Consider the following 25,822-nt stretch of genomic DNA (forward strand, 5'->3'; position numbering starts at 1 on the left):
AGGTCAGGGAAGAAGTGTATTTAATATTATAATCCCCCCTGAAGAATTACCTGTCTATGAGGCCACTTTTTAAGATTTTTGACCTCAATGTTCAGGCTGTGGGCATCACTTGGTTGGCAGCCAGAGGGGGTCTGACTAAAGAGTAAAAGAGAGCACATTTCCTTTCTGCTACATATTTAATAAGGCTAAGCATGCAGGGAATTACTTTCCCTTTAACTCCCACATTTCCTTTCAGAACGACCCATTTACTCGTGCAGCAGCCAACCTTTCATTTTGCACATTCCTCTTCACGCATTATCGGAAACATACCCATTCTAATGCAGGGCATATGCCTGGCTTTTCTGCAGCGCTGCCTTTTTCATTGTCAATAATGTGGTTTTGGTTGAGGGGTTTGCATGCTTGGAATTTATGGAGAGGTCTGGGTTCACAAGCCGAGGTCTCCATGACATGTTTGTTGTCATGCTCTGAGGAGAGGCTTACTGTGGAGAGTAAGCATCTCGCATTAAATGAGATGCTTATGAAAGTACTTTGTGGGAAAATGAAAGGCTCTCAATATATCATAGGTCACAGACTGAAAATGGCCTATAAAAAAGCATTACAAGTATTTGTCGATCTCATTCTCCAACCAGACAGAAATGTGTAGAAGGGCTTACTCTCTTTTCTGGGAGGTGAACTTAATTTCGTGGATTTAAAAAAATGATTTGATTTCATAGAACTTCGGGTCTCTGAATTTAACAAAATATTCATCTTACAATAAAAAGTAGACACTGCAAATCATTATAAGGTCTTAGTAAAGACATTGTTCAGGGTCAGCTGACAGGTACTGGACTGTGTTTCTACATTCAGCTCAGTTTACTGATCATGACGATGATACCTCAACCACTGAATCAGAGGCATGATGTCTTCTGTGGCTTTCAAAAAAATTTGAAGAAATATCCCTGATGATATCATTGAGGTTACAGGGATATTTTGAGGTATTTTCAGTCTAGTAGCCAGAGCCAGGCTGTTCTCATTCAGTGCATGTTGTTGTACCTATGAAAAGTATTGGACTATAATTCGTAGATGACCCACGTCATTTTGAGCCACGGATTATCAGTGAGTAAGTATAAAGACTAACAAAGTCCGTATAGGTTAAAATGAACATGGGACTTTGACCCAGAAGAACAGTGTTTGTGACCCAACCAACAAAATTCAACATTGCTACTTCAAGTTAACTCGTAAATGACTTTCGTATGTCCATATGCTACATTCTATGTCACCTACTTAAATTATTATTATACTTTCTAACCTTAACCAAGTTGTTTTGGTGCCTAAACCTAACCAAGTAGTTCTGTTTCATAACCATGTGTATAACAGCCACTGTGAGACCGTTTACGATGTAAAATTGAACAGTCAGATTTTGGAAGATATAATAGCAATCATTCATGAGAATACATTGCCTGCCATTTATTCAGGATTGAAGTGTACGCCATAAGGATCACGATGATTATATGGTAATGATGACGATGATGATGATGATGATGATGAGTCTGGGAAATATGTAGTTAGATGCTTGAGCGCTTCCTTGTTGAGTTCTTTTCACACGCACATCTCTTTTCACACGCTCATCTTTTCCAAAGAATCACACAGGTAATTCTGCATGACGGATATGAAACCAAACTGCATTTTAGACATTCCAGCATTGCACCACACCACTTCATTTGATCTGACATACATGACTGGAATGTTAACAGCGCTGAAATAATAATGATACACTCAAAGATATAATCACATGAGACAGGTGAGTGTTTAGAAAACAAATTTATCACCAAGCCTGGATGCTTTTCATACCAAATATGTCTTTAAAACAAATACAAAGAAAAGAAAAACAGTATTGATGCCTATCTCATATCAGGTGAAGAATTGTATTCATCTGCCTACAGTTTATTATTAGTATTATTATTATTATATTTAAATCTTGTTCTTTTATTTATTTACCTTGGAATTATTATTTTGTCTTCATTATTAATGTTATATATGGTCTATAACTGCATACAGTACTGCACCAAATGTTTAAAAAATCACAACTAATAAAATATGAAATATTAAAATAACAGTATAGAATATTATAGCCGCATTGTAGGATTATTTATCACATAATAATAGTATATGTATATGTAAAACACTACATAAATCTCTATAAAATTGTATAGAAACGACAGTATTTTTTGCATGTGCATCCTATCTAAAACACACACTACTGGGTTGATACTACTGGGGTCAAACTATTGAGTGCCATAATCCCCTCACAGATGCACACACACACACACACACACACACACACACACACACACACACACACACACACACATGCATAGCCTACATACATGCAATCCGCTTAGTGTCATGCACCGTGACGGCCGCTGCAGGGCGCAGCTCCGTCACTGCAGACTGAAAACAAGCGAGAGTGGAGACGCGCAGACCATCTCCATCCTCCGCAGTCTCCTTCTCATCCTGCATGTCTGGCTGACTGGCAGATCACCGCACTGAAAACTAACTCACGGGCAAAACTACAACCGCTGACAGCACCGGCTGCGTTTTCCTTCAACACGGGGTAAGACGGTGAATGTGTTTTCTCCTTTATTCTTTACGGATCTTATCAGGTGTGCAGAGTGGCTGTTTATGGATGCACTAACAGTAATAGTAAGATGAGGGCAGACAACACTCCTGCACGGGACAGCGTCGCGTTTTGTTTCTCACTCACAGTCAGCGTGCAAGCTGCCAAATGCAGCAGATGATGTTAACCTGAATGACATTTGACTTTTAATAGGCTACATGTTTGGAATGCTGTTCAAGCTGGTGCGAGCATGTGTGTGTGTGTGTGTGTGTGTGTGTGTGTGTGTGTTTGTGCGTGCTGTCTTGTTACATTCCTTGCATATTCAACTCTGCTTTTGTCCCATTTATGTGTTTTTGTGCAAATCTTTTTGTGTTTATGTGTCTGCATCATTGTGCTTGTATGTTGCAGTACATGCCTGTCACTGAGCGTGTGTGTGTGTGTGTGTGTGTGTGTGTGTGTGTGTGTTTTTCTTTTTTTGCATATGTATGCCCTGTCTGACTTTGCCCTTCTCATCCTGGCCTCATTCCAGAGCAACAACAGCATGTGAATGGCGGCAGAAAGCGGCAGAGTTAATGTCACAGAGGAGCAGGAGGAGCTCCCAGCCTCCGGAGCCGTCACTCATGTGCACCACTCACACACCCGGAGTCAGAGTCACAGCCAGTTTCACCCTCTGACACACACCACCCAGTGGCAGGCTCCTCGCACTCTCTCACACACGAGGAGTCACAGTCACACTCACTTCAGCACTCCCTCACACACACAGTCGCAGAGGTACGGCTGTCGCCTCACACACAGTCTCTCAGCCATGACCAAGGGAGAGAAGGGAGCGCAGGGCTCTGCAGGGAAGCTCATCAAACCCACTGAACCGCTGTTTCCCAAAACTCCTCAGCAGGTAAGATCACCTGTTTTTGCTGCTTTCTTTTGTTTTATCACATGTAATGGCACTATTTCAAATCACACTCTTGCTGTAGTGAGTGTTTCCAATCTCATAGTTTGTTTATGGCTCAGTTTGATTGGATGGAGAGGGAAAAAAGATGGAAAGTGTGATCTCCTTAGTGGATTATCTTTTTCTGATTAATCAGCTGCATTGTTTCCCTGTGGACTGTAATCCTTCAATGCCTCGAAGTTGATTGTTTTCATTTGAAAAAGGTTGTTCCCATTGATATGATGACCTGCGGGGTGATTGCTTTCTTTTGCCTGATCAGTGGATATAAGTGATGAAGACAGCTGTAATCACAGCCATAATAGGAAGCAAGACAGTAGAAAGGAATACAGTGAAGACTGTGTTAACTTTCCCGTCATTTTTTTTGTTTTATCTTTTGTTATGTAGCTTTATGAGAGCTACATAGGTGATTGCCATTTGAGTGCTAGAAGCAAGCTTGTGTGTGTTTGTATTTGACATGCCCGACAGGCTGTAAAACTAAGAAAAAAGGAAATGAAAGACATGGTGCATTGCCCCTTTATTTAGGTAGAAACCATATTATACAGACAGTGTTTCTAATCGTGTCGTAATGCAATGCCACGGCAGTTAGTCACTCTTTTTGCTGTTTTTCTACATTGACTCAGGTTGCTCGTGAAACAGGGTGACATCATTCCATCTAACCTGTTCTGCAACTGTCTCCTCTCTGCCAAACCGCCATCTAATCTGCACTGTTTTTATTTTGACTTAGATTTGACACCTGAGATTTAGATTTTACTATCAACATATCTTTGGAAAGGTAGTTTACCCAGTGACGGCAGACCTTTATTGATGTGGGCCGCAGAATTTATATTCACATAAGGGTCAAGGATGGAATCTGGCACATTCATTTGCATTTTTTTTGAGTATATTTTCTGGAAATTAATTTGTGCTAAATTTGGATGGACATTTAACTAGCTTCTCTGTGTAAAGAGTCATTTTTTATTCGCCCTGTATTATTTATTTGGGTGGATCATGAAACAATGGTTCCCTGGGCACAGACACACACAATGTCCCACCACTTCTTCAACATCTACCTCTGCTATTGTTTTGGTAATTTTCTGTCATTTGTGCTCATTCTGTGTGTCTTTAAGGTTTTTCTTTTTGTGCTCATTTGGTGTCTCCTCAACATAATTTTGTATGTCTTTGAGGTCATAATGTGTATATTTTTCTTTTTGTCTCTTTGTGGTTGTTGTACCTCTTTTCATAGTGAGTCTCTTTGCAGCTGTTCTTCATCTCTTCATAATTATTTTAGTCTCTTTGTAGTCGTTTTATGTTTCTTTGTGGTCATTTTGACTGACTTGTTGGTACTTTTCTCTTTGAGTGACATTTTCTGGGTGAAGGCCAGGGGGGCCCCTGACACTTTGGGCCCCTGAGCCTATTCCTGGTTGGCCCATTCAGTAATCCACCTTTACAGATGTAGCTGCTCCTCAAGCCACTTTTGGATCAGAGCTGGAACAAAGTAGGGACTGAAGTGACATATGAAGTAGTTAAAAGAAAAATGACACACAATGCATGTTGGAAAAGCTATAAAAATGCTATTAATTTCTTTCATTTTAATGAAAACCACTGGAAAACTATGTTAATTTAAACAGAACTTGCATGTCTCACTTAAAGCCCTGGACCACAAAAGGAATTTTTAAGTTGTATGTATGAGAAAAGTCAAATAAGGGTGACTATGTGGGACAAAATAGATGAAAGTGGTTTCTCCCTTTGTGAATGAGACCAAATGATGGATGAATGGTCAGAGAACTGCCACAGCAAATTCCACATGAAGAGCCTCTCGATCCATCACAACAGTACAGAGCGTTGTCACTCTGACAGCATGTGGAGCATTTTTTAAATGACTGGCTTTAAATTCTATCCATCTCCAAATATTTTTGCATTGATCCGCTGTGAGTTTAGCCAGAGAATGTTGACATTTTAACGGCTTCCATCAATGACATAATCAACTTTTTCACACCCATAATCCATAATCTGAATTGACGGCACAAAGCCACTGTTGTCAACTCGTACATAGAATCTGTGCTTTGACCCTGATACCCAGAATTGTCAGAAAATCCTTCACTGAATAAACATCTAGTAAACTGCTTTATGGATCCATTTTACCAGCTTAACTACCACGCAACCATTCAGCGTACACATTTTCTTAACACAATATGCTGAAGCTTAGCTGGTTCGAGAGGCTTTTTTTCTTCTCTTCTTTCTTTGCACTAGAATTATCCTCAATCCTGATTTAAATCAGACACTTTAAATTGTTTTCCCTCTAACGGTTAAGGATTCATTAACTTTAGAGATTAGTCTTATCTGTCCTTGTCCCTTGCTTGTTGACAGTCTGAACTTTGCAGATGCTCCTGTTAGTCTCAGCTAGGGTTTCTGTGTATGTAATGTGTGTGCGTGCTGTTGTTTGTGCATCCAGACAACAGTAAAAGGGATATCCTGTTTATCCTCTTTGATGATAAGAACTCAGTAATGAAAGATTGAGTGTTTGGAGGAAAAGAATGAGAGTAGTGCTGGGTGCACGAAGTATTTTTGCACATCATCAGTTAAGAAGCATTCTCCAGACACCAAAGACTTTAATTTTTCTCTCCAATTAGGGGTAATTGCAGTGAGAGTGGAAGAAGAGAGAGTTTTTAAGTCGGAACCGCCGCGCAGCCTTTACTTACCTCTGACCCGCTTGTATTGCGATTGAATAATTACACACCTCCATCCTGGTAATTGTCGTTCCCGAACCCTTCCATGTTTTGATGGGGCGAAAAAAGCAGGAAGAGAAAACGTGAGCCGGATAATAACAGTGTGGCGGTCGTGGCTGTGGTTACTTTGGTGATTTCCCTCTTTCATAAAGCTCTGAGGGGAGTAGCTGTGGGCCAAGCCTGGGCCACTGGAAGTGGAGTGACACTGTTTTGTGTGCGTGTGTGTGTGTGTGTGTGTGTGTGACACCAGAGGTTACACAGAAGAAGGAACAGGCAAAGGTTGTGCAAAACCCCGGAGACAGTCGTAAATATTGGGCTCCCTAGACTGTGGTGTCTCGTCTTATTCATGTGTGAAGATGAAAGCTCACTCCTCTTGCTGCACACACACGCACTCACACAGATACACACACGCTGTCACGTGCCTGATGGTTTTGGCAGTGCTCGGTGAGGGGAAACGGAGCTGTGGATGACTTGGTGGGTTTCTCAGGCTCCGAGTCTCACTGTCTGCGCCGATAGACCACAATGCAAACAGCTGGCAGGGGGGTCTACTTTAGATCCTCTATCTATTTATCACACACACACATATTCATATATACAACATCTCTCTTGTCTGCCAGGGTAATTTGTCATGTAGGAAGCGAAGATACAGGAAGATTAATGATTTAAAGGGATGGTTTGGATGATGATTTTTGGAGGTACTTATCCATAATCAGTGTATTACCTACAGTCAATGACAGTCATTACACAGGCAGGCATGCATCTAAGGTACCTAAAAAAAGGCCCATCTAAAACAAATCATTATCAGTTTAAGTGTATGCTAAATTTAGAATATTTTCTCTGCTTTAAAGTCCTGTATTCAATGTATTATCAAGCAAAAGTATGAGCAAAATATACCCAAAGTAAAAGTATCCATTATACATAATGAGCCATTTTAGAGTCATATATATACTACATTATTGAATTTGTTATTATTGATGCATTCATGTGTAAACTTGCGGCTTGTAAAAGTGGAGCTAATTTTAATTACTTTTACTGGATGGCATAACCTTTATTAATATATTATAACCTATTTGCAAACGTAGAGTATTGATACAGGATATTAAACATAGTAATTAAAGCTCTAAAATAACTGTAGTCTAGCAAAAGTACAGTATTTCTCTCTGAGATGTAGTAGAGTAGAAGTATTAAGTAGCTTTTAAAAAGTTAAAATACTAAGTGAAGTACAAGTACCTCAAAATTGTACTTAACAAGAGTACTTATACTTAGTAAATAGTTGCTGGTCTACCGCTGCCTCGATTGGGTTGCTTGTTTGTGTTGTTGTGTGGTAAATCTGAACTAAACCTTTAAAGCACCAAAGTCACACAGTAACACAAACAAACTAACAGATCGACCACACCAACCATTATTTACTGAAGGTAACACACTGATTCCATACAACCCCACTTGAAAAAATCTGAGTTGTCTCTTTAAGGTTGTCATTGTGAAAGTATTTGTGGGTTTTTTTAAGGGAGAGGATGTCATGAAAAAACAGATGACCGTCTACTCATCCCCCACATACATACATCATAGTAGATAGTAGATCATAGCAGAGTGACGTACTACTTTTCCTTGCATTCCACTGAATGACTGAATTATTGCGACATAAAGATGAGAAGGAATGTTATTTTAGGAGCACCTGAAATAGAATTGAAAGGATTCAGTCTATGAATGGTTCAATATTTATGACTCATTAGTCTGTTCTCATAATGGCTTAATTTATTTGAATGACACACCTTGCTACACGTTGGTGTGTCTGGGAAGTAGTCCAAAGATTAGGCAGGAATTTGCTTGGTCATCAGAATAAAAATAAGTTTAGTTGGTTGGCTTTCAGTTGAAATACTTCAGAAACAGAAACAGTTTCAGTTACTTACAGTCATGTTGTAACTGAATCATCCATGCATATTGGCTAACAAAGTGACACATCCAGTATTTATATTTTTGACATCGTATTCCAGGAATATTTCTGATAAAATATGAGCCATAAATGCATACACAATATGACTTGCAAGTATTTTGTGTTCATCATATCATAAATGCATAACAATGCTGACAGCAGTTATAGTTAATGTTATAGTTTGCTTAAACTTCAAAAGTAAGCAGTTTTCAGTGGTTGGCTTCCTTTATTTTCTGTTCCCATGTGATGAGAGTTTTCATCAGAATGCTGGCAGTGGAGAAAAGTTAATTTGCTCATTAGCAGCCTGCCCTGCAAGGCCATCATTATCCTATTAACTCACTTTTCCTCTCCCTTGTCACCTTTGTCCCCACAGACAGAGCTGGGCCTGAAGTTGACATTATGCAGTAAGCTGTGTTTTGCCATCGGCGGCGCACCCAAGGAGGTAGCTGCCAGCGCCACAGCCTTCTTCCTGCAAATCTACCTGCTTGATGTGGCTCAGGTAATGTGTTTGGGGACAAAGAGAATGAGAAAGTGTGTGCCACTCCTGTATGTGAAAATATGTAAACCTGCATGTGGTTTCTAACTCCAGTCTGCTCCTGTTCTGCTCTGCAGATCAACGCCTTCCAGGCCTCCATGGTGCTGTTCATCGGTAAAGCCTGGGGAGCATTGACGGACCCTATTGTTGGGTTCTTAATTACAAAGAGCAGATGGACCAAGATTGGCAGACTCATGCCCTGGTGAGCTCCCTGTTCACACTATGAAGGAAACTCCTAATTATTTCTCAAACCCAGTCCTGTATTTTTCTTTTTTTTCTTACTCCTTTAACTTGTTACATTTCTACATTTCTATTTTTTATTGGCACAAAAGTATAGTTTTCAAGATATGAACAGAAAAGAAAATATGAGAAATTATCATTCAGCTAACAAGTGAAAATAATTCACACAATTCTATTCAACCACAAAGCAGCCCATAAGACCAGAAAATGTTAACAACGGAATAAAAGAATTATAAATAAATGTATTTATCTAAACTAAAAAACCTGCAAAATTGATCCTCCTGTCCATAGCTGAGGCAACATTACGTATAAATGCAATTCTTTGTGATCAAGTGCTTCTACATTTGTGCAATGCAGTTAATTTTCTACACTGCTGTTGTAAATGTGGACAGCTGTATGCATGCATGGTTGCATTACTTATGATCAAAAACTAGTCATTGACTTTGCTAACATCAAACAAAAAGCAACACAAGACATAATAAGGCAGCTAATATTACCTAGTAGTCTAACAGCAAGAAGACCAGCTTAACGTCTGTCTGCAGCATTTTATTTTGAAATATAACAGAAAGGTATGATCCTGTTACACCAAAATCAGTGACATTGCTGATGGTGTGTTAGCGCCATAAAGCCACTTATTGCTGCAGTTCGTATGCGAGTGAGAATGACAGAGGCATTATTCTCTCTATTATAAGTCATTGTTGCATTAAAATGATTCTGAAGCTGCTATTTTTAGGTAAAATAGTTGCGTAACACACGGTAGAGTGCTGCTGTTGACATACAGATAAGCTTGTGTGAAGGACTGCAATTTGTCGACAGATTATGAAACTTGTTTGGGTCTGCTCCCACTCTCTCAGACATAATTATGGCATAATGTTAATGTTTGTGCGAAATCTAAACAAAAACAAACCATGTGCTCCAGTTTCGGATAGTTTTGAAATAATTCCCAGGCTTGAGCCTCTCACCTGAGGATTGAGCTAAATAAATAGCCTTTGTGCTTTAATTACACTGTTCCCGACGCTCCCTCTGATGAGCTTTACTTACTGTATTCTTCAAGGGTGTGGGCTGCTTTCTGCCTATTGAGGCCAGACAACAAAAGACAAGGAAGTTCACGGGCATTCTTTCATTAATCATGTTGCCACTGCGCTCCTCGTTGACATTTTATTACCTTTATGTAACACCTCATTTCACATTTGGGCATCATCCAGCTGTCTTTTTTATTTGTTTGCAAGATGTTGCTCACAGCCTTTCAGTGCAGTTTTATTTCGTAGCTCTATGATTGTGGATTATATGAAGCTATTACCACCATTTCCATTAATCCCCTTTTGCAAAAATGATTTTATAAACAGTTATGTGTGTGTGTGTGTGTGTGTGTGTGTGTGTGTGTATGTGTGTGTGTGTGTGTGTCTTTTAAACACAGTAGCGTGAGACTTACTGTAATTACACTTTCAGTATCTAATGCCTACTGCATTATAAACCATAGATTACACACAAACTGACAGAGCTGGAGGGGGACCAAGTCCACTGTGGCCAGCCAGCCACACTCAATAGCAGACAGATGCTGATGGCTGTTAAATCAGCTTTGATTACCCACGGGAAGCTGTAGGTTTGTGTGTGTGTTCTTGCTAATGTGTGTGAGCCCATGTGAATACTTTGTGTGGTATATAAGGGTATTTTAAATGTGTGTTCATCAGTATTTGTGATGAGATTGCAAGACACTCCCTCAGTTTTTGTTTGGAAAGTCCCTCTGCCCATCCAGCAGGAAGTGTTTTCCCCCTCTGGCTGTCGCATCCACAGCCAGACATAAAGTGATTTCTATCTTTGAGTTCTTTAGGATGGAGTCATTTGGCCTAGAACGCCCTCTTGGGTGCTGCACTGTTTATTATTTTGTGATAGTAGTAATGCACAATCCCCATGGCAAGTACAACCGTTTTTCCTCATTAAAGACTGTCTTCAATAGAGAAACACAAGGTAACAGTGATGGTATATCAATTTTAACTTAAATAGTGTACAAATAAAACTGTAAAAATATTCTACTACAAGTAAAATATAGCAGTAGTAAAACATTTAGAACAATAATATGGAATCAAACTATGTAAAGTCACAGTGGAGTGATGGCAGAGAATGAAATAACACTCCCTCTGTGTGTGCTGTAAACAGAGCCTCTACAAACATCAATCATTTCATTAATACATTTATTACTTTTTTCCTGATGGTTTGAAAAAGTCCCTAAAGTTAGTTGCTTTTCAAAGTTGGCATGATGGCAACTCTGGTTAGCACTGATGACGCCATCCTGACCCACGGCTACAAGACGTTATCGTGCAGAAGTGTAAGACTGCCCCGGTGAGTTTGAGCTACCCTGCATTAACACTGTTAGTAAGCACTGTCGGCAGGCAGGCAGTCCCAGCCCAGACTCTGATTGTCACATATACACTCACAGGCCACTTTATTAGGTGAAATAAATGATACCTACTACAGTTGGGTTGGACATGTTTTGCGTTCAGCGATGGTTTCTGCAAACCTTGGATGGCATCAACAAGGCATTTTAGCCCAGAGAACTGCCGCTCAATGGATATTTTCTCTTTTTCGGATCATTTGTGAAATACTCAGACCAGTCTGACCAGTCTGCCACCAGCAACTATGCCGCGTTCAAAGTTACTTAAATCACCTTTCTTCCCCATTTTGATGCCCACTTTGAACTTCAGCAGGTCGTCTTCACCATGTATACCTGCCTAAATGCACTGAGTTGCTGCCGTGTGATTGGCTGATAAGACATTAACAAAAAAATAGTATGTGTATATATATATATATATATATATATATATATACACATATATATACATATATATATATATATATATATATACACTACCGGTCAAAAGTTTTAGAACACACCAACTTTTCCAGAATTTAATTGAAAATGATGCAGTTTAATATCTCAGTGTACTCTGAAATTAATGCACATTTGCAACATTTAAAATTCTTTATTGAGCATGATAGTGTTTTGAAAGTAAAAAAAAGATTCAAAATCACATTTTATGTTGGACTAAAGGACTAAAAAAAGACACAAAATGACCAAAAAAAGACACAAAATGCCAAAAAAGACACCAAAAGACACAAAATGACTAAAAAAAGACACAAAATGACCAAAAAAGACACAAAATGACTTACAAGGACATGAAAAGAATTCAAAAATGGACAAAATAGCCCAAGACTCCATAGAATTAAGTTGTTAACCCACTTCACATTTAAAACACACTACTACTTACTTGACGCCAGTGACTGATGTGTCATTATACATCATTATACATCATCATTATGTTACATTATTTGATTGATTGACTAAAACCGCTGTTATAATCTTTGCACGTACTGTACATGCTCATGAGTAAATCTACTTTCCAAGCCAAGAACGTATCCTCTCATCCTCTTCTAAATCCTCTCTGTTCCACTGCACACCATCTAATTAACATGCTGCAAGTGTCCTGAACAAGTCAGAGAGGAGAAAACTCTCAGTGCCAGCTTCCTATCAACCTGTCCTGCCTTAATTAAGACTGTGCAAATTATTGGGACAGGTCTGAATGTGCATTCATGCATGCCTGATGTGTGAGAAAATATGTGTTTGGCCCGTGCGCCTTTGTTGCCTCTCCCCCTGAACACAGTCATCTTGCAGGAACATTCTAACTGTCCCATTCATCGACCCCGGGGCCCTTTCATCGCTCCCATGACCAAGCGGTCAATACTGCAGCACCAGCGTTGTCAACCGCCTTTGTTTGAGAAAACAATCAGGAGGAGAGTGAGGTGGGCGGGCTGGACGATGCTAGAAATGACCATTCCCTGCCTCTCTCTACCTCTTTCTCCCACTTTCTCTGTTTATAACTCCTGGTGCAGAGCAGGTCAGAGGTCAGATCCCCTGCAGGTTTTGTCACACTCACCAAAATTCCATTAGTCCACTTTTTACCTGCAGATGTGCTGGTGTTACAGCTGTTTCAGGCTCTACACAATAAAACAAACAAAGTCCATTTACCCTTTAAATGTGCAAAATATCAATTTCTACCACTCAGGATTAGTCAATCAGAACAATAACAAAAGATGGAGCAGTGCCATCATTATAGTCAGCTCTTCTCGGTTAAATTGAATTTCATGTTCATTGTTCAAGAGGAGCCAAGTTATCTGCAGAGGTGTTTCCCTCTCCAAAAAAAAAATATACCTGTTTAAACAAAACAGTAAAACACTTGATGAAGCAGTTTCTCATTAAAACAAATCTGTTTTCTGGTGTTGTTTAGTGTGCCAGCATAGAGGTTCCAAGTTAAGCTGCAGCTAATGTTGCTCAGCTTGTATCTCTGATAACTTAAGATCCAGAAATCCAATGACTACAAGCATTAATCCAGTTACAATATATATAAAAGCATCCAAGACCAAAAAAACCATCATTAAAATAAGGCTTAAAACTGGATAAAAAGTACATTTACGACAGCTTCTGGCAGACAACCATATCGCTGATGCATGTGCAAAAGGGGATAAGACACTAATGCCGAGCGATGAAAATAGAGTTGATTAAAATTCTGTGGGTTTGAAACATTTAGGATAATGTAATACATAACGTAACAACATATTTAACATAGGACTAGTCATTTTTTAATGTGTATATGTTGGACATATTATACTTTTAAAATAAAGAACAAAAGGTCAGATGATATAATGGTGTTTGCAGACGAGTCATTCTGTTGATCATCAATAATCCGCCCCGTTTCGCTTTATTTCCAAACACACAGCTGTTCACTGTAACCATAATGACACATACCAGTTGTTTACCTATGAATTATACATGGCCCACAAACTGTATCACTCCAAGTTCTGAGAAAAGCACAACACAGCAGAATTGCTTCATGCTGTGTTTGCTTGAGAGTGTACTGCATATTCGTGTATGTGTGTGTGTGTGTGTGTGTGTGTGTGTGTGTGTGTGTGTGTGTGTTGGTCTTTATATGCTATGTGGTTTTGAAATATTGTGGTATTTCCCTGCTGGCAGTCCCTCCCAGGACAGATTCCTATCATACTTACAACAACATAATCATTTAGCAGTCAGCTTAGCCTCACTGTAATCTGTCAGAAATATGGCCTGATTTTAACACTGCACTTCTATGAATATTACATAACACAACCACTGTCATCCCTACTCTGATAGCTTAAAATGGTGATGATGGCTGTTTGGAGATAGCTTAGAAGCGTAATTGCTTAAAACAAATTATGAGCTGTAATTAAAGCTGCAAACTGCAAGGATTATACCAACCAAATTTTAACCAAATTTAATAAACCCTCCACGAGGAATTTGAAAAAGTTTGCATAAAATACATGAAAAACTGAATGAGAGTATGGCCTTGGACACATTAGGGGGTGCAATGGAGCCCACTAAACATGCATGAACCCAAGGACTATTTGGTCTCACATTGTTGAAAGGTTTTGATGTGTGGGCCAAGTTTAGTAAGGTTTGAAATATATACCCAGGGCGTCAGAAACGCATTTATAGGTTAAAAGTAATTACAGGGCGCTATAGAGCCAAGGTGTCACACCCAAGCGCAATTGCATTATCAAATCGGAAAATTACCAATTTCAACATTGCTGCAAGGTTTTGTGGGTGTTTGTGCATTCTAAGGTCCATGTTCGGAAATGTATACACAAAACTCCAAGATGGCTGACTTCCTGTTGTGTAAAAAATTCCCCAAAATGTTTAAAATTTTCTTTAAGATGAGAGATGATCCCACCATGTTTCGTGAACATCAAAGGAACTTATCCCAACCTTGGTGTGCATCTCGGAGCACTATGAAGCCCACTGGCCCCCCCTGAGCACAATCACTGTGCAATTTTCCTTGCTGTATATCTGTCATTGCTTTGTTTTTTTGCAACCAATGCATGCGCAGAACAGATTGGGAGCTGGAATGATGCTATATCATCAGTTAACGCTAGTGCTAGTATTAACAAGGGGCAATTGTTATTCAAAATTAACAGCTGACTCCTTAGAGTGTCTTTTAGTCAAATGTAAGCTTTATTAGGATAATTGTATTTGAAAAAATGATTTGACATATTTGCTTTGGATTGGTTTCAGTGTTAAATCTCTCCTGCCATATGTTTGTGTTCTTTAGGATGGTGGGTTGCACTCCGTTTCTGATGGTGTCCTACTTCTACCTCTGGTTCGTTCCTCCTTTCATCAGCGGCAGGTTCATCTGGTACCTAGGCTTCTACTGCCTCTACCAAACCCTCATCACTGTAAGTACAAATGCTCTTTCAGCAGTACATTTGATGTTTAAGACATGGCATGCTTCAGATCACTCAGCAGGACTTCACACGCAGAGCTAGAGACACATCAAGTGGGACGGGGGGAGGTAAAAGCTCTGATTGATGCAGCTCATAGTCTGCAGATGACACATTACATAACATATAGATAAAATGCTGCAAACACTGCAAACAACAAAGTGGAAATGATTATAGTTATCTCATGCCAGATTCAGACAACTCTGGTTGGATTTACACTTTGATTTGTGAGACATGCAGCAGATTAGAGCCCAGATCTCTTGAATACCTCACCTCAAAGAGGAAGTGTAGTTATTTAGGTTGCCTTTTGTTATTATGGCCCAGACCATTCATCTCTCTCTTGCTCTGCTCTGCTCTGCTTTGCTCTGGGGTAACCCATATAACATGTGCTACAGAGCGTGTAGACCGCTGCAGCCACACTGCGGCGAGCTGTAATGGCATGTCATTCTAACTACTTGATAAGTATATGGTCAGTTCTGCCAGGAACCTCTTGCTGGGTAAATGCTGGTTACCACTTTTAGCATTTCTTCATTGTCTCTGGACGTGTGTTTGTGTGAAATAAGCTGGAAAGGGCCAGCTGGTATCATTCAGAGGGTCACAGTCTGTAAACAGAGGTTAGAAAGCAATACATCATCTGTTTATGTAATAATGGGCTGCTATCAGATTTATTAGTTCTCACTTCCATTTGCAGCAGACAGTTAAGCAGGTTCAATTCTATAAATGTTTGCATCCAGTAAAGGCCCCATAAATGACATGCTGTATAGAACCAGTGGCTAAAGAAAATCCTTTCACGGCCGCGTTTATTTTGGTCGTGGCTTCCGCAGTGCTGACTGAGCCCTTGTGTAAATTACAAAGTGAAGGAGGACTCGGTCTGCTCGCCTATTCTCTGGGAGAGGTGGTGAGGAAGGAGAAAACAGAGCTGAGGTTGGCCGACATGGAAACTGCAAAGATTGCTTTTGATATATTTACAGTGTTTGCATTTTCACAGGAACTTGTAGATAAAAGACATCTAAAGATATCTTGGGTGTTCCCGGTCGATTGTGAGTCAAACGTTAGATGCAAACAGGACTAAAAAAAGTGGGAAGCTGTGCTAGCTGAGCTAAATGAAAGCTAGCATGCAAACATGCTAACAAATGAAGTTACTGTTAACTCAATACTGCATACTTGGGTGCTTCTAATGGAAGGTAGAACGTGATGAAGTGCCCTCTAGGGTGCCCTTAAAGGGAGAACACATGATGCAGTGCTATAGGCTGGCCTACATGCTAGGAAACTTTAACTGCATGAGTCTGAGTCTGCAACTGAACTAAAGTATTGGACAAATCCAAATTTTGACCTGATGATAGCACTAGCTGAAAAAATAAGGAATGACCAAGGTGACAACAATCGTTCTGAAGGGAACATGAATTTGTCTCTAGTATTTCCATTTTATGTAACTTTTTACTTCTACTCCACTACATTTTGAGGCTAATATTGTACTTTTACTCCACTTCATTTAGCTGACAGCTTTAGCTACTTTTCAGATTTAACATAAAAAATATGATCATTTTAAAGTGATTAGACTTTTTTTTAATTTTTTAAAACCAACAGTACATTAAGTAGTTAAAATGAGCCCTACCTTTACAAAATTCAAACACTGCTTACATAAATGCATCAAAAATAATAATCCAATACTATATTTGCAATATATAAAAAATAATCTGAGTGGGGTCAGTCTGCATAAAAAGCACTTTTATTTTGATACTTTAAGTACATTATAGTAGTGGAGTCATTTTGTAAAATTAGACATTAGGATTCATCATGTTGGGACCATGAATGTTTGTGCAAAATATCATTGCAGTCCATTGAATAGTTGCTAAGATACTTTGGTCTAGAACAATGCTGCCAGGCTAAGAAATAAAATTAAAACTCAAAATGCATTAGCTTTCTCCAACAACAGCTGCTATACCAGACTTGTATTTATTTTTTACCCGAGCCATGACTGTGTCTTTCTGCTTCATTGCAGTGCTTCCACGTGCCTTATTCTGCTCTCACCATGTTCCTGAGCACGGACCAGAAGGAGAGAGACTCAGCCACTGCTTACCGTAAGCTCCTTTAATATGCAAAAAGCAGTGCCTGCGATGCTGAATTAATCTTTCAGGGTTTTTTTGCACTAGTTCAAATTAAGAATGTATGAATGACTTTGAAGTGCTGGAGCTGATAGCTGGATCTTTTCTTTTGTGATGCCAGGAATGACAATGGAGGTGCTGGGGACACTTGTGGGCGCTGCCATCCAGGGCCAGATAGTGGCCAGCGCTCACACACTGAAGCACTGCCCACCTCACAACATGTCTGCCAGTTACCTTGGCAACAGCAGCGGGGCAGAGATCGTCAAGAGCCTGGTGCGCTCCCAGGACTACCTGTCACACTCAGTAAGTGTCTCAGCTGTGCCAAACCAGGAGCCCAGGTGTGCTCAAAGTAGGCCACAGAGTTGGTTTGAAAATAACTCGGACTGTCATCAGGATTCTCACTTAACTTAGAGCTGCGGTGTTTGCTCAAGGTGGTTTACTTACGTTAAATATCCGGGGGTCGAAAAAAGCAGCTGAATGAAAAGGAGGGATTGTTCAAAATGTGGTCCATATTTACAGACTGTCTACAGGTTCTGACATCCAAAATGGCTTCATGTTTTAACCCCTGTAACCCATGGGATTGAAAGGAGACGCCACTGTTTGATATCTGAACCCAACATCCTGAGCCGGATCCCCTCTCATGACCACAAAGTCCCCTCCCTCGCATCAGGCTCCAAACTGTGGCCCCCACATCCAGGGGTCTCCACAGTCTGTAAGTCATTAGGCCTATTTATATCCCACCCATTTGGAACAAAGCACTCCAGATTCAATATGTTGGAGTTATTAGTCTTTTTCTTCACGGGGCTGCATCTTAGCTCAAAGTTGGAGGGAAAAGACACTTTCACATGCACGTTTTCAGTTTGCAGAGCTGTGAATAAACACGACCGCTGCTGTGCATCCATCATGGGACTTTTTGTAAAGATAAAACGAGTCCAAACTGTCCTGCGTTGGATTTCGGTTTCACCGCAGCTATTTGGGCTTCAAATGCTTCTTTTCCAATGGATTTTGGGTGAACCCTATCGGGGTGACCCACCTCACCACGCCAAACCCTCTGCAGCCACCCGCTAAATTCCTCCGTGGTTGCTGGTGAGGGTGGCACACCGTCTGGGCAAACTAGGTCTGGCTTCGGAAACAGGGAGTGTTTGATGTGCATAAATAATAATGAACCGCGGGGCTGAGCCACATGGAAAAATAGCAAACAAACAGAGGTTGTTTGAGGCAGAGCAGTTCCTGTTGGGGTACAGCATTAAACGGTGAAGGTTGTATTTTGGGATTCAGATGTACTTGAGGTTTTCCCCTGTTTATGCTTGTATTTGTACAGTGAAATGCCCGTGGCGGAGTTTGCCTTTTAACTGATGTGGAAAACAACACAGAAAGTCACAGGGAATAAATCACACACTGATAAGTGTTATAATGGGAAAAACTGTGAAAAATATATACACAGTCGCGCATAAAGTTGTAATAAAATATTTTTTACCTCTTTCCATGAAATGATTGTGACACTGGGATTTATTCTTGACAGATAAAGTGTATATCTTCTCAAATTTTTATTAATCAATCTCTTCCAAACACATCACAATGAAAATGAAACCACAAATAACTTAATTATTCCAACTTTATGGGCGACCATGTACATGTATCTCCAGTTAAACCGACACCTACTGTGACAATCTCAGACATGGATGTATAGCGTTTAAATTTTTTAGTCAGTTGAGAACATTATGAATTAAAGATTGAGAAAAGGCTCAGAATAGAACAGATGTCTATTGTGAGAAGAGTGTGAGAAGAGATGGATTCATGTTGCTACATGTGTGTTCTTTCTCTCTGCAGAAGGAGGTGTACATGATAGCTGCTGGTGTGATTGGAGGAGTGTTTCTCATCTGCACCGTGGTGATGTTCCTGGGAGTCAAAGAGAGGGATGGTGAGACTTTTATTTTGTTGAAACAAGTAGTTGATTGACAAATAAAAGTGTCAACAACTGTAATAATTAACTGATTCACATTAATTAAATTCAGTCTGATCTGAGATTGCCTCCACATGGCTCTCACCAGAGTTTGATTGACTGGGACTGGCTGTATCAATCTGCCACTGTGTATTGGGACAGCGGTGTTAGCATTAACAGTGTTACAACGGCAACAGTGCTGACAGAGCTAACAACGTGTACTCACACTCAGCTTGGCGACCCACTAATAATGATTTGGCTTCATATTTCAGGGGAGGCTGATGCCATTCCAGGCAGCCCCTCTAAACACTCCTGCTCCGGAAGCCATTACTCCACTATAGCACCTTTAAAGCAGTCTTTGATTTTGACCAGCTTTTTTGAAGTGCAATACTAAATTGCTTAAGTGCCCCTTTAAATCATTTATCAAGCAAAGTAACTTGCTTCTCAAATGTGACATTTTATTTTTTTACATTTCCCATTTTTATAGCACTGTAAATTGAATATCTGTTGGCTGTGGACTGTTGGTAAGATAAAAATAAGATCTGGAATTATCACCATAGCCTCTAGGAAGTTGTGATTTTTTACAGTTTTTCAGCATTTTACCGACTTAATGATAAATTAACAAAAGCAAACACATAATAAATGATAGAAATAAGCACTAATTGCAGCCCTAAGGAGCTATTCAACTATCAGATTTTAGATTCAAATCAGTGTAGTTAATGATGAAATTAATAGCCTTAAGGCAGCCCTTTGGCTTAATGATCTCAGACTACATAACTGCAACGTTTGCTGTTCTATTTTCCTCCTCTACATCTTTTGTACTTTTCCTACACAGTGAGATTGTCATTGAACTACTTGGGAATCTGCCAGTGTTAGCTCTCACTCTCTGATCTCTATTATAAATGACAGACAGCATCCACTGCAATGCAGGGGCAGTTCCAGGACTGCCTTTTTCTTACTGCATGTTATTCGATATGCTGCATATTCTTATTCCACAATGTAACTGTTTCAGATCCGTACGCCCCAAGGACAGAGAAGCAGATCCCGTTCCATCAGGGCTTCATCCTGGTGATGAGACACGGGCCATACCTCACGCTAACCGCCTCATTCCTCTTCATCACTGTCGCCATTCAGGTAAAAGCAAATGTATTTATAAAGCACTTCTCAGACACGACACACAACGTTACAGTAAATGGATCTGGATCCTGACAACGCAGAAGAATTGTGGCGCTCGATGTTGATTTGATCAATGCAGAAGAGCACTTACTGAAAGCTCCTGGTTTGAAGCATGTTTTAAGTCTCTAGAGAGTTATAGCAGCGCAGCACATTCTTGCTGTTTGTCTGTCACTTGTAGGTTGATGCTTCAGTTTTGACACCTGGGGTTTAGGCTGTTTAAATTATTGCAGACGATTCCAACTTTTGCATTGGATCTATTTCTGTATATTTTCGCCTTCTCATCTCAGCTGAGGTGTCAGTTGTCATCCATGTGAGCGCGGAGTGGGAATAAATCACTGCAAAACACCGTCAGCAGCTTCTCCAGTCACTTCATTTGGCACTCAGCGCAGCAAGCTGAGCGCCCAGCGACAGTGCTGAGTAGACAAGACAAGACTGAATATCTGAATGTTTGATCTCTGATTTCTGCAGCTGGTACAGAGCAACTTCGTCCTCTTCTGCACTTACGCTGCCGATCTGAGGGATCACTTCCAGAATATAGTGCTGACCATCCTGGTGAGTAAAGCTTCTATCTCTTGATTCCCCCTCACAAAGATAGAACATGCAACTTGTTTGTAAAATACCAGGTACTTTTCAGAATCTCCTGTTGACCAGTACATGAAAAAATCAATGTAAAGGTGCCCTAATGCATGCCCCGTGGTAGATAAAATGTGATGAAGCGCCCTCTAGGATGCCGCTCTAGTAGGGAAAACATGTTGAAGAGCCCTCTAGGGTGGCCACAAATGGAGAAATTGTGATAAAGTCTCCTCTAAGGTGGCATTTAATAAAGAAAAAGGTAATAAAGTGACCTTTAGGGTGCTCTTCCAGTGGAGAAAACTCAATGAACTGATTTTTAGAGTGGCCTTCTGGTAGGGAAAATGTGTTGAAATGCCCTCTAGGGTGGTTGCCAATGGAAAAATCGTGATAAATTGCCCTGTAGGACACCATTAAATAGGGAAAATGTAGAAAATTTGTGATAAAGTTTCCTGTACAGTGCCATTAAATAGTGAAAATGAAATGATGTAACCTTTAGGGTGGCCCTCTAGTAGATGAAATGTAGTGAAGTGCCCACAAGAGTTGCTGCATATGGTAAAAATCGTGCTAAAGTTTCCTCCACGACATCATTAAATAAAGAAAACGTGATGAAGTGACCTTTCGGGTGGCCTTCCAGTAGGGAAAATGTGTTGAAGTGGCCTCGAAAGGTGGCTGCAAATTAAGAAATTGTGATAAAGTCTCCTTTACAAAACCTTTAAATAGAGAAAATGGAATGAAGTGGCCTTTTAGTAGAAAAAAGGTAGTTACTTCCAGGGAGAAAATGTGATGAAGTGGCCTAAATATTAAGGAGATGATTTAAAAAAAACTTGAGCACTTTGCATATGTTGTGACAATATAACACGGACCTTTGCTGCAGCCACAGCAGCTGTTTTACACGAATCAGTGATGTTTATGTCATGAATATTTCATTTAGTTCAAGAAAACTCATTGCATGTTTGCACACACTTACAATGATGCTTATCGTTGTCATGATTTATTTCTTACTAAATCTGAGTTGCATTCAAAAACAATTCTGTCCACACATGCGTCACACATTATCCGCTCGCCCATGTTTACCCAGGTTTCTGCAGTGATAAGCATCCCGCTGTGGCAATGGTTTCTGCAGAGGTTTGGGAAGAAGACGGCAGCTTTTTGCGGTATCACAGTGAGTATACTGTTTTTATTTTGGTTTGCCAGAGTGATGCTTAATGCTGACTATTGCACTTTGATGTTTGTGCCATCTTGTGGACAAAACTGGTAATGTGGCATCCTCGTCTATAAGACTGTTTTTTAATCCCTCTTTCCCTCTATCTAGTGGATCATGCCCTTCACCATGATGCTGGTCTTCATCCCCAATGTTGTGGTGGCCTACGTGGTGGCCGTCTCCTCTGGGCTCAGCGTGGCTGCCTCGCTCCTGCTGCCATGGTAAGACTTCAGAGCACTTCAAATCACACTTCACTTTGGGATCATCACTTTTCACATTTTATTTCTGACAATTGAGATATATTTCACAAAAGAAAAGGAGAAAACAAACACATAAAAAGCAGCCCTCCTGCTGGTTTTGTTTGTAAAAAAAACAAACTGCCACTCTCCAGAGTTTCTTCTTCTTGTGTTCCTAAGTTTCCTCTACCAGTTTAAAGACACTGATATTTAAATGTACCCTATTTGGGACTGTTCAGGGTGTCCCTCTGGGAGACCCTGAACATTGAGGATTAAAAGAATGAAGAGGATTAAAAGAAATATGTTACAGATTACTTTATATCCTTACAATATGAATTTATATCCATATAATAGTCTGGCTCTATATCCGTACAATATGAATTTATATCCCTAAAATATTCTTAATCCACTAAGCCTCTCATATTGTCCTACTATAGGTCTGTGCAGTGGTTGTGCTGCTCCCTTAGTTGCCTTTGATTTGATGCAAAGCGTCATTAGTCAAGCCACAATAGTGCACCAACCTGCTGTTAGTGGCGACTCGGTGCCTGGAGCGTCCTGTCTATTTTCCCGGGTCATGTCACGGTCATGAAAGTGATGTCGTTATTAATAAATTAGAGGCAGCGTCTACTATAAATCCTCTATACCATCACAGAGCCAATACACCACCAGAGGTAAAGCTCTCTTCTTCTCTGTGTTTGTTTTCCAGCCGTTTCTATGGCCAAAGCTCCTCACTCATCTCTTCTCCCCTCCCTCAAACCCCAAATTACAGGGGCCTCCCACGGGGGCATGTTTATTTTGGAAGGGGCCAATTGTTTATCCTGTCTGTGGGCCGAGCCCCGTGGCACCGCCCGCTGCTCATCATCTAATCGTGTTATTAGCTCTGTAATTTTAGCCCACCGGTTTATCAGAGGGCTATAAGTAGACCTCACATCATCAGCTGCTACCATCTTGTATAAGATGATTAAAGTAGGAGTGGGAGGGAGGTCTTGGACAGGCATCAGCTTCACATTCAACCATGTCCTTGCAAAATTGAAGACAAAGGAGCTCACAAAACAAACACAGATTGGTGTAAATTAAACTCTGAATGTGTGTGTGTTCAATTCAGGTCAATGCTGCCAGATGTGGTGGATGACTTCAGACTGGCCAACCCCTACTCTAAAGGCCATGAGGCCATCTTCTACTCATTCTACGTCTTTTTCACCAAGTTTGCTGCGGGAATCTCCCTGGGAGTGTCCACCCTCTGCCTGGAGTGAGTCTGCATTACTATCATATGTGCACCATTAATGTGTGCACTCCATTATGGTCTGTATCTGCTCTAAGCATGTCATGATACCTTGCGGAAATGCATTAACCCCAGACCTGATGTATGATTCATTATGTGAAAGGTGTGGAGTCTGCTCATTTGCAGTAATGCAGAGTCAGACTGGATGTCGATTTTCTGTAACCTGTGTTTAAATTGGATCTCTGTATGTGTGTGTGTGTGTGTGTAGGTTTGCAGGGTACGACACCGGCGCCTGCAAGCAGCCTGCTCCTGTAGTGTACACCCTGAAGCTGTTGATTGGTGCTGCCCCAGTGGCCTTCATTGTTACCGGGTTAATGATCCTCCTGCTCTATCCTATCAGCGAAGACGTGCGGCTCAGAAACAGACTCTGCCTGGATGAGCTACGGTGAGCAAAAGTCATGATTGCACACCTGAGAGAAAAACTTTTCAGTCTTTTAAAGGGCACTCTAGTGTTTTTACACAATGAATTCAGTGCACTCATCATGGCAAGTTCTATTAAGCCTGTACATACAAAGTTTAAAGTGTGAACAAATAGCAGATGACATCATAAGGGTTATTTTCTTTAATTTTCCTTTTGAACGTTCAAGATTTAACTGAAAACCTGCATTACAAACTGTGTATTTGAAAAAAAAGGCCCTTTTGAGGCAGTAACAGCCTAATAAACTGTATCGATGAATTGCATTATAGGAAATATATAGAAATATTTTATGGAATTGCTCTTCTAAATTGGTGGAGCCCCCCCTTTAATTTATTTATATGGCTGGTTGTCTCCTCTCTGTGTCCATTTCATGTTACAAAATTAAAAACACTTTTAGACATGCCCAGTTAAAGCGATCACATCAAATAAATATGAACATTTAATCATGATTAATTCCCTATTGAGGACATTATTGTTATGTTATGAGAAATGTTGCCATTACTTCCCTCCTATTAAATGATCAGCTCTGCCATTATGCCAATGATGCTATAAAATGCTATTCATTTAATTTAATATTGACCAGTGGTTGAAGTACACCCAATGTAAAAATATTTTATTACCATTGTTGAAGACTCACTTTGAGGTCCTGTACAAAAAATAATACTTTTAGATCAAGTACAGAATGTAACCAAAGTATTATGCAGAATGTACCTTGTCAGTGTTATGTTGTATTATTATATTATGGGATAATTATTATTGAAACATTTGCATATATTAAGTAAATATCACATTTTGGTCAAGTTAAATATATATGTATGTATATGTATATATATGTATATATCTATATCTATATCTATATCTATATCTATATATATATATATATATATATATGTATGACAACACACATTTTTAGGCAATTATATGTTTTGGATGTAAAATCTAATTCAAAAAAATTAACCAATAACTGTAGTGAAGTAAAAAGTACAATATTATACAATATTTTAATATTATAAAATATATATGTGTAACTATGTTAAAAATAAATTATTGTATTTTTAAAAATCTATATTGTTAATGTATTGCTATTCTTCTTTTTACTTACATTCACAATATAGTTAAAAAATATTTTGACATTTTTTAAATAATTCAAAAATATTAACATTTTGATTAAATGTACTTAGTTACTTTCCACCACTGCTATTAATGTGACACATCACTGTCTCCCACAGGAAACAAAGCATCGGCTCCAGAACAATGGAAGATTTGAGTAATGTGTGATCTGGATCTTGACTGAAGTGAATTCACAAAGCCACGTATTCCAGTAACGCTGCTGGAAGGTTCTTCATTAGTGTATATTACACTGATAAATAGTTAAATTGTTTTAATGTAAACATTTTTGTTTCATTTTCACATGTACTGTACAGTCATCTTGGATATATAAATATATAATAAGATTACCTAATTTATATAAATGAATGTATATCATTATTTGCTGTGTTTAGCTCTACAACACTTGTTATTTATTTATGATATATGATTACTGAGGGCTGATGATATGGAATGAATAAATGTTGTAGAGGCTGGTTGGTAGACCAAATAAATATGTGGTGTTTTTTTGTTCTTGCTTA

The 25,822-nt window shown here is 39.6% G+C and overlaps 1 protein-coding gene across 1 annotated transcript; it reads left to right on the top strand.

Moving 5' to 3' along the window:
• Positions 1-2,354: 2,354 nt before the first annotated feature.
• On the top strand, positions 2,355-25,759 carry mfsd2b (MFSD2 lysolipid transporter B, sphingolipid). Its single transcript, XM_059357061.1, has 15 exons — positions 2,355-2,593; positions 3,126-3,488; positions 8,554-8,679; positions 8,793-8,917; positions 15,093-15,216; positions 17,264-17,342; positions 17,488-17,669; positions 19,197-19,287; positions 20,321-20,442; positions 20,953-21,036; positions 22,136-22,219; positions 22,370-22,479; positions 23,600-23,743; positions 23,985-24,161; positions 25,424-25,759. Exons 2-15 carry the CDS (start codon positions 3,144-3,146, stop codon positions 25,470-25,472), a joined length of 1,842 nt encoding a protein of 613 aa, XP_059213044.1. The 5' UTR covers positions 2,355-2,593; positions 3,126-3,143; the 3' UTR covers positions 25,473-25,759.
• The last annotated feature ends 63 nt before the right edge of the window (positions 25,760-25,822 follow it).

Source organism: Centropristis striata, chromosome 18 (genome assembly GCF_030273125.1).
Source record: "Centropristis striata isolate RG_2023a ecotype Rhode Island chromosome 18, C.striata_1.0, whole genome shotgun sequence".
NCBI classification, from domain to species: domain Eukaryota; kingdom Metazoa; phylum Chordata; class Actinopteri; order Perciformes; family Serranidae; genus Centropristis; species Centropristis striata.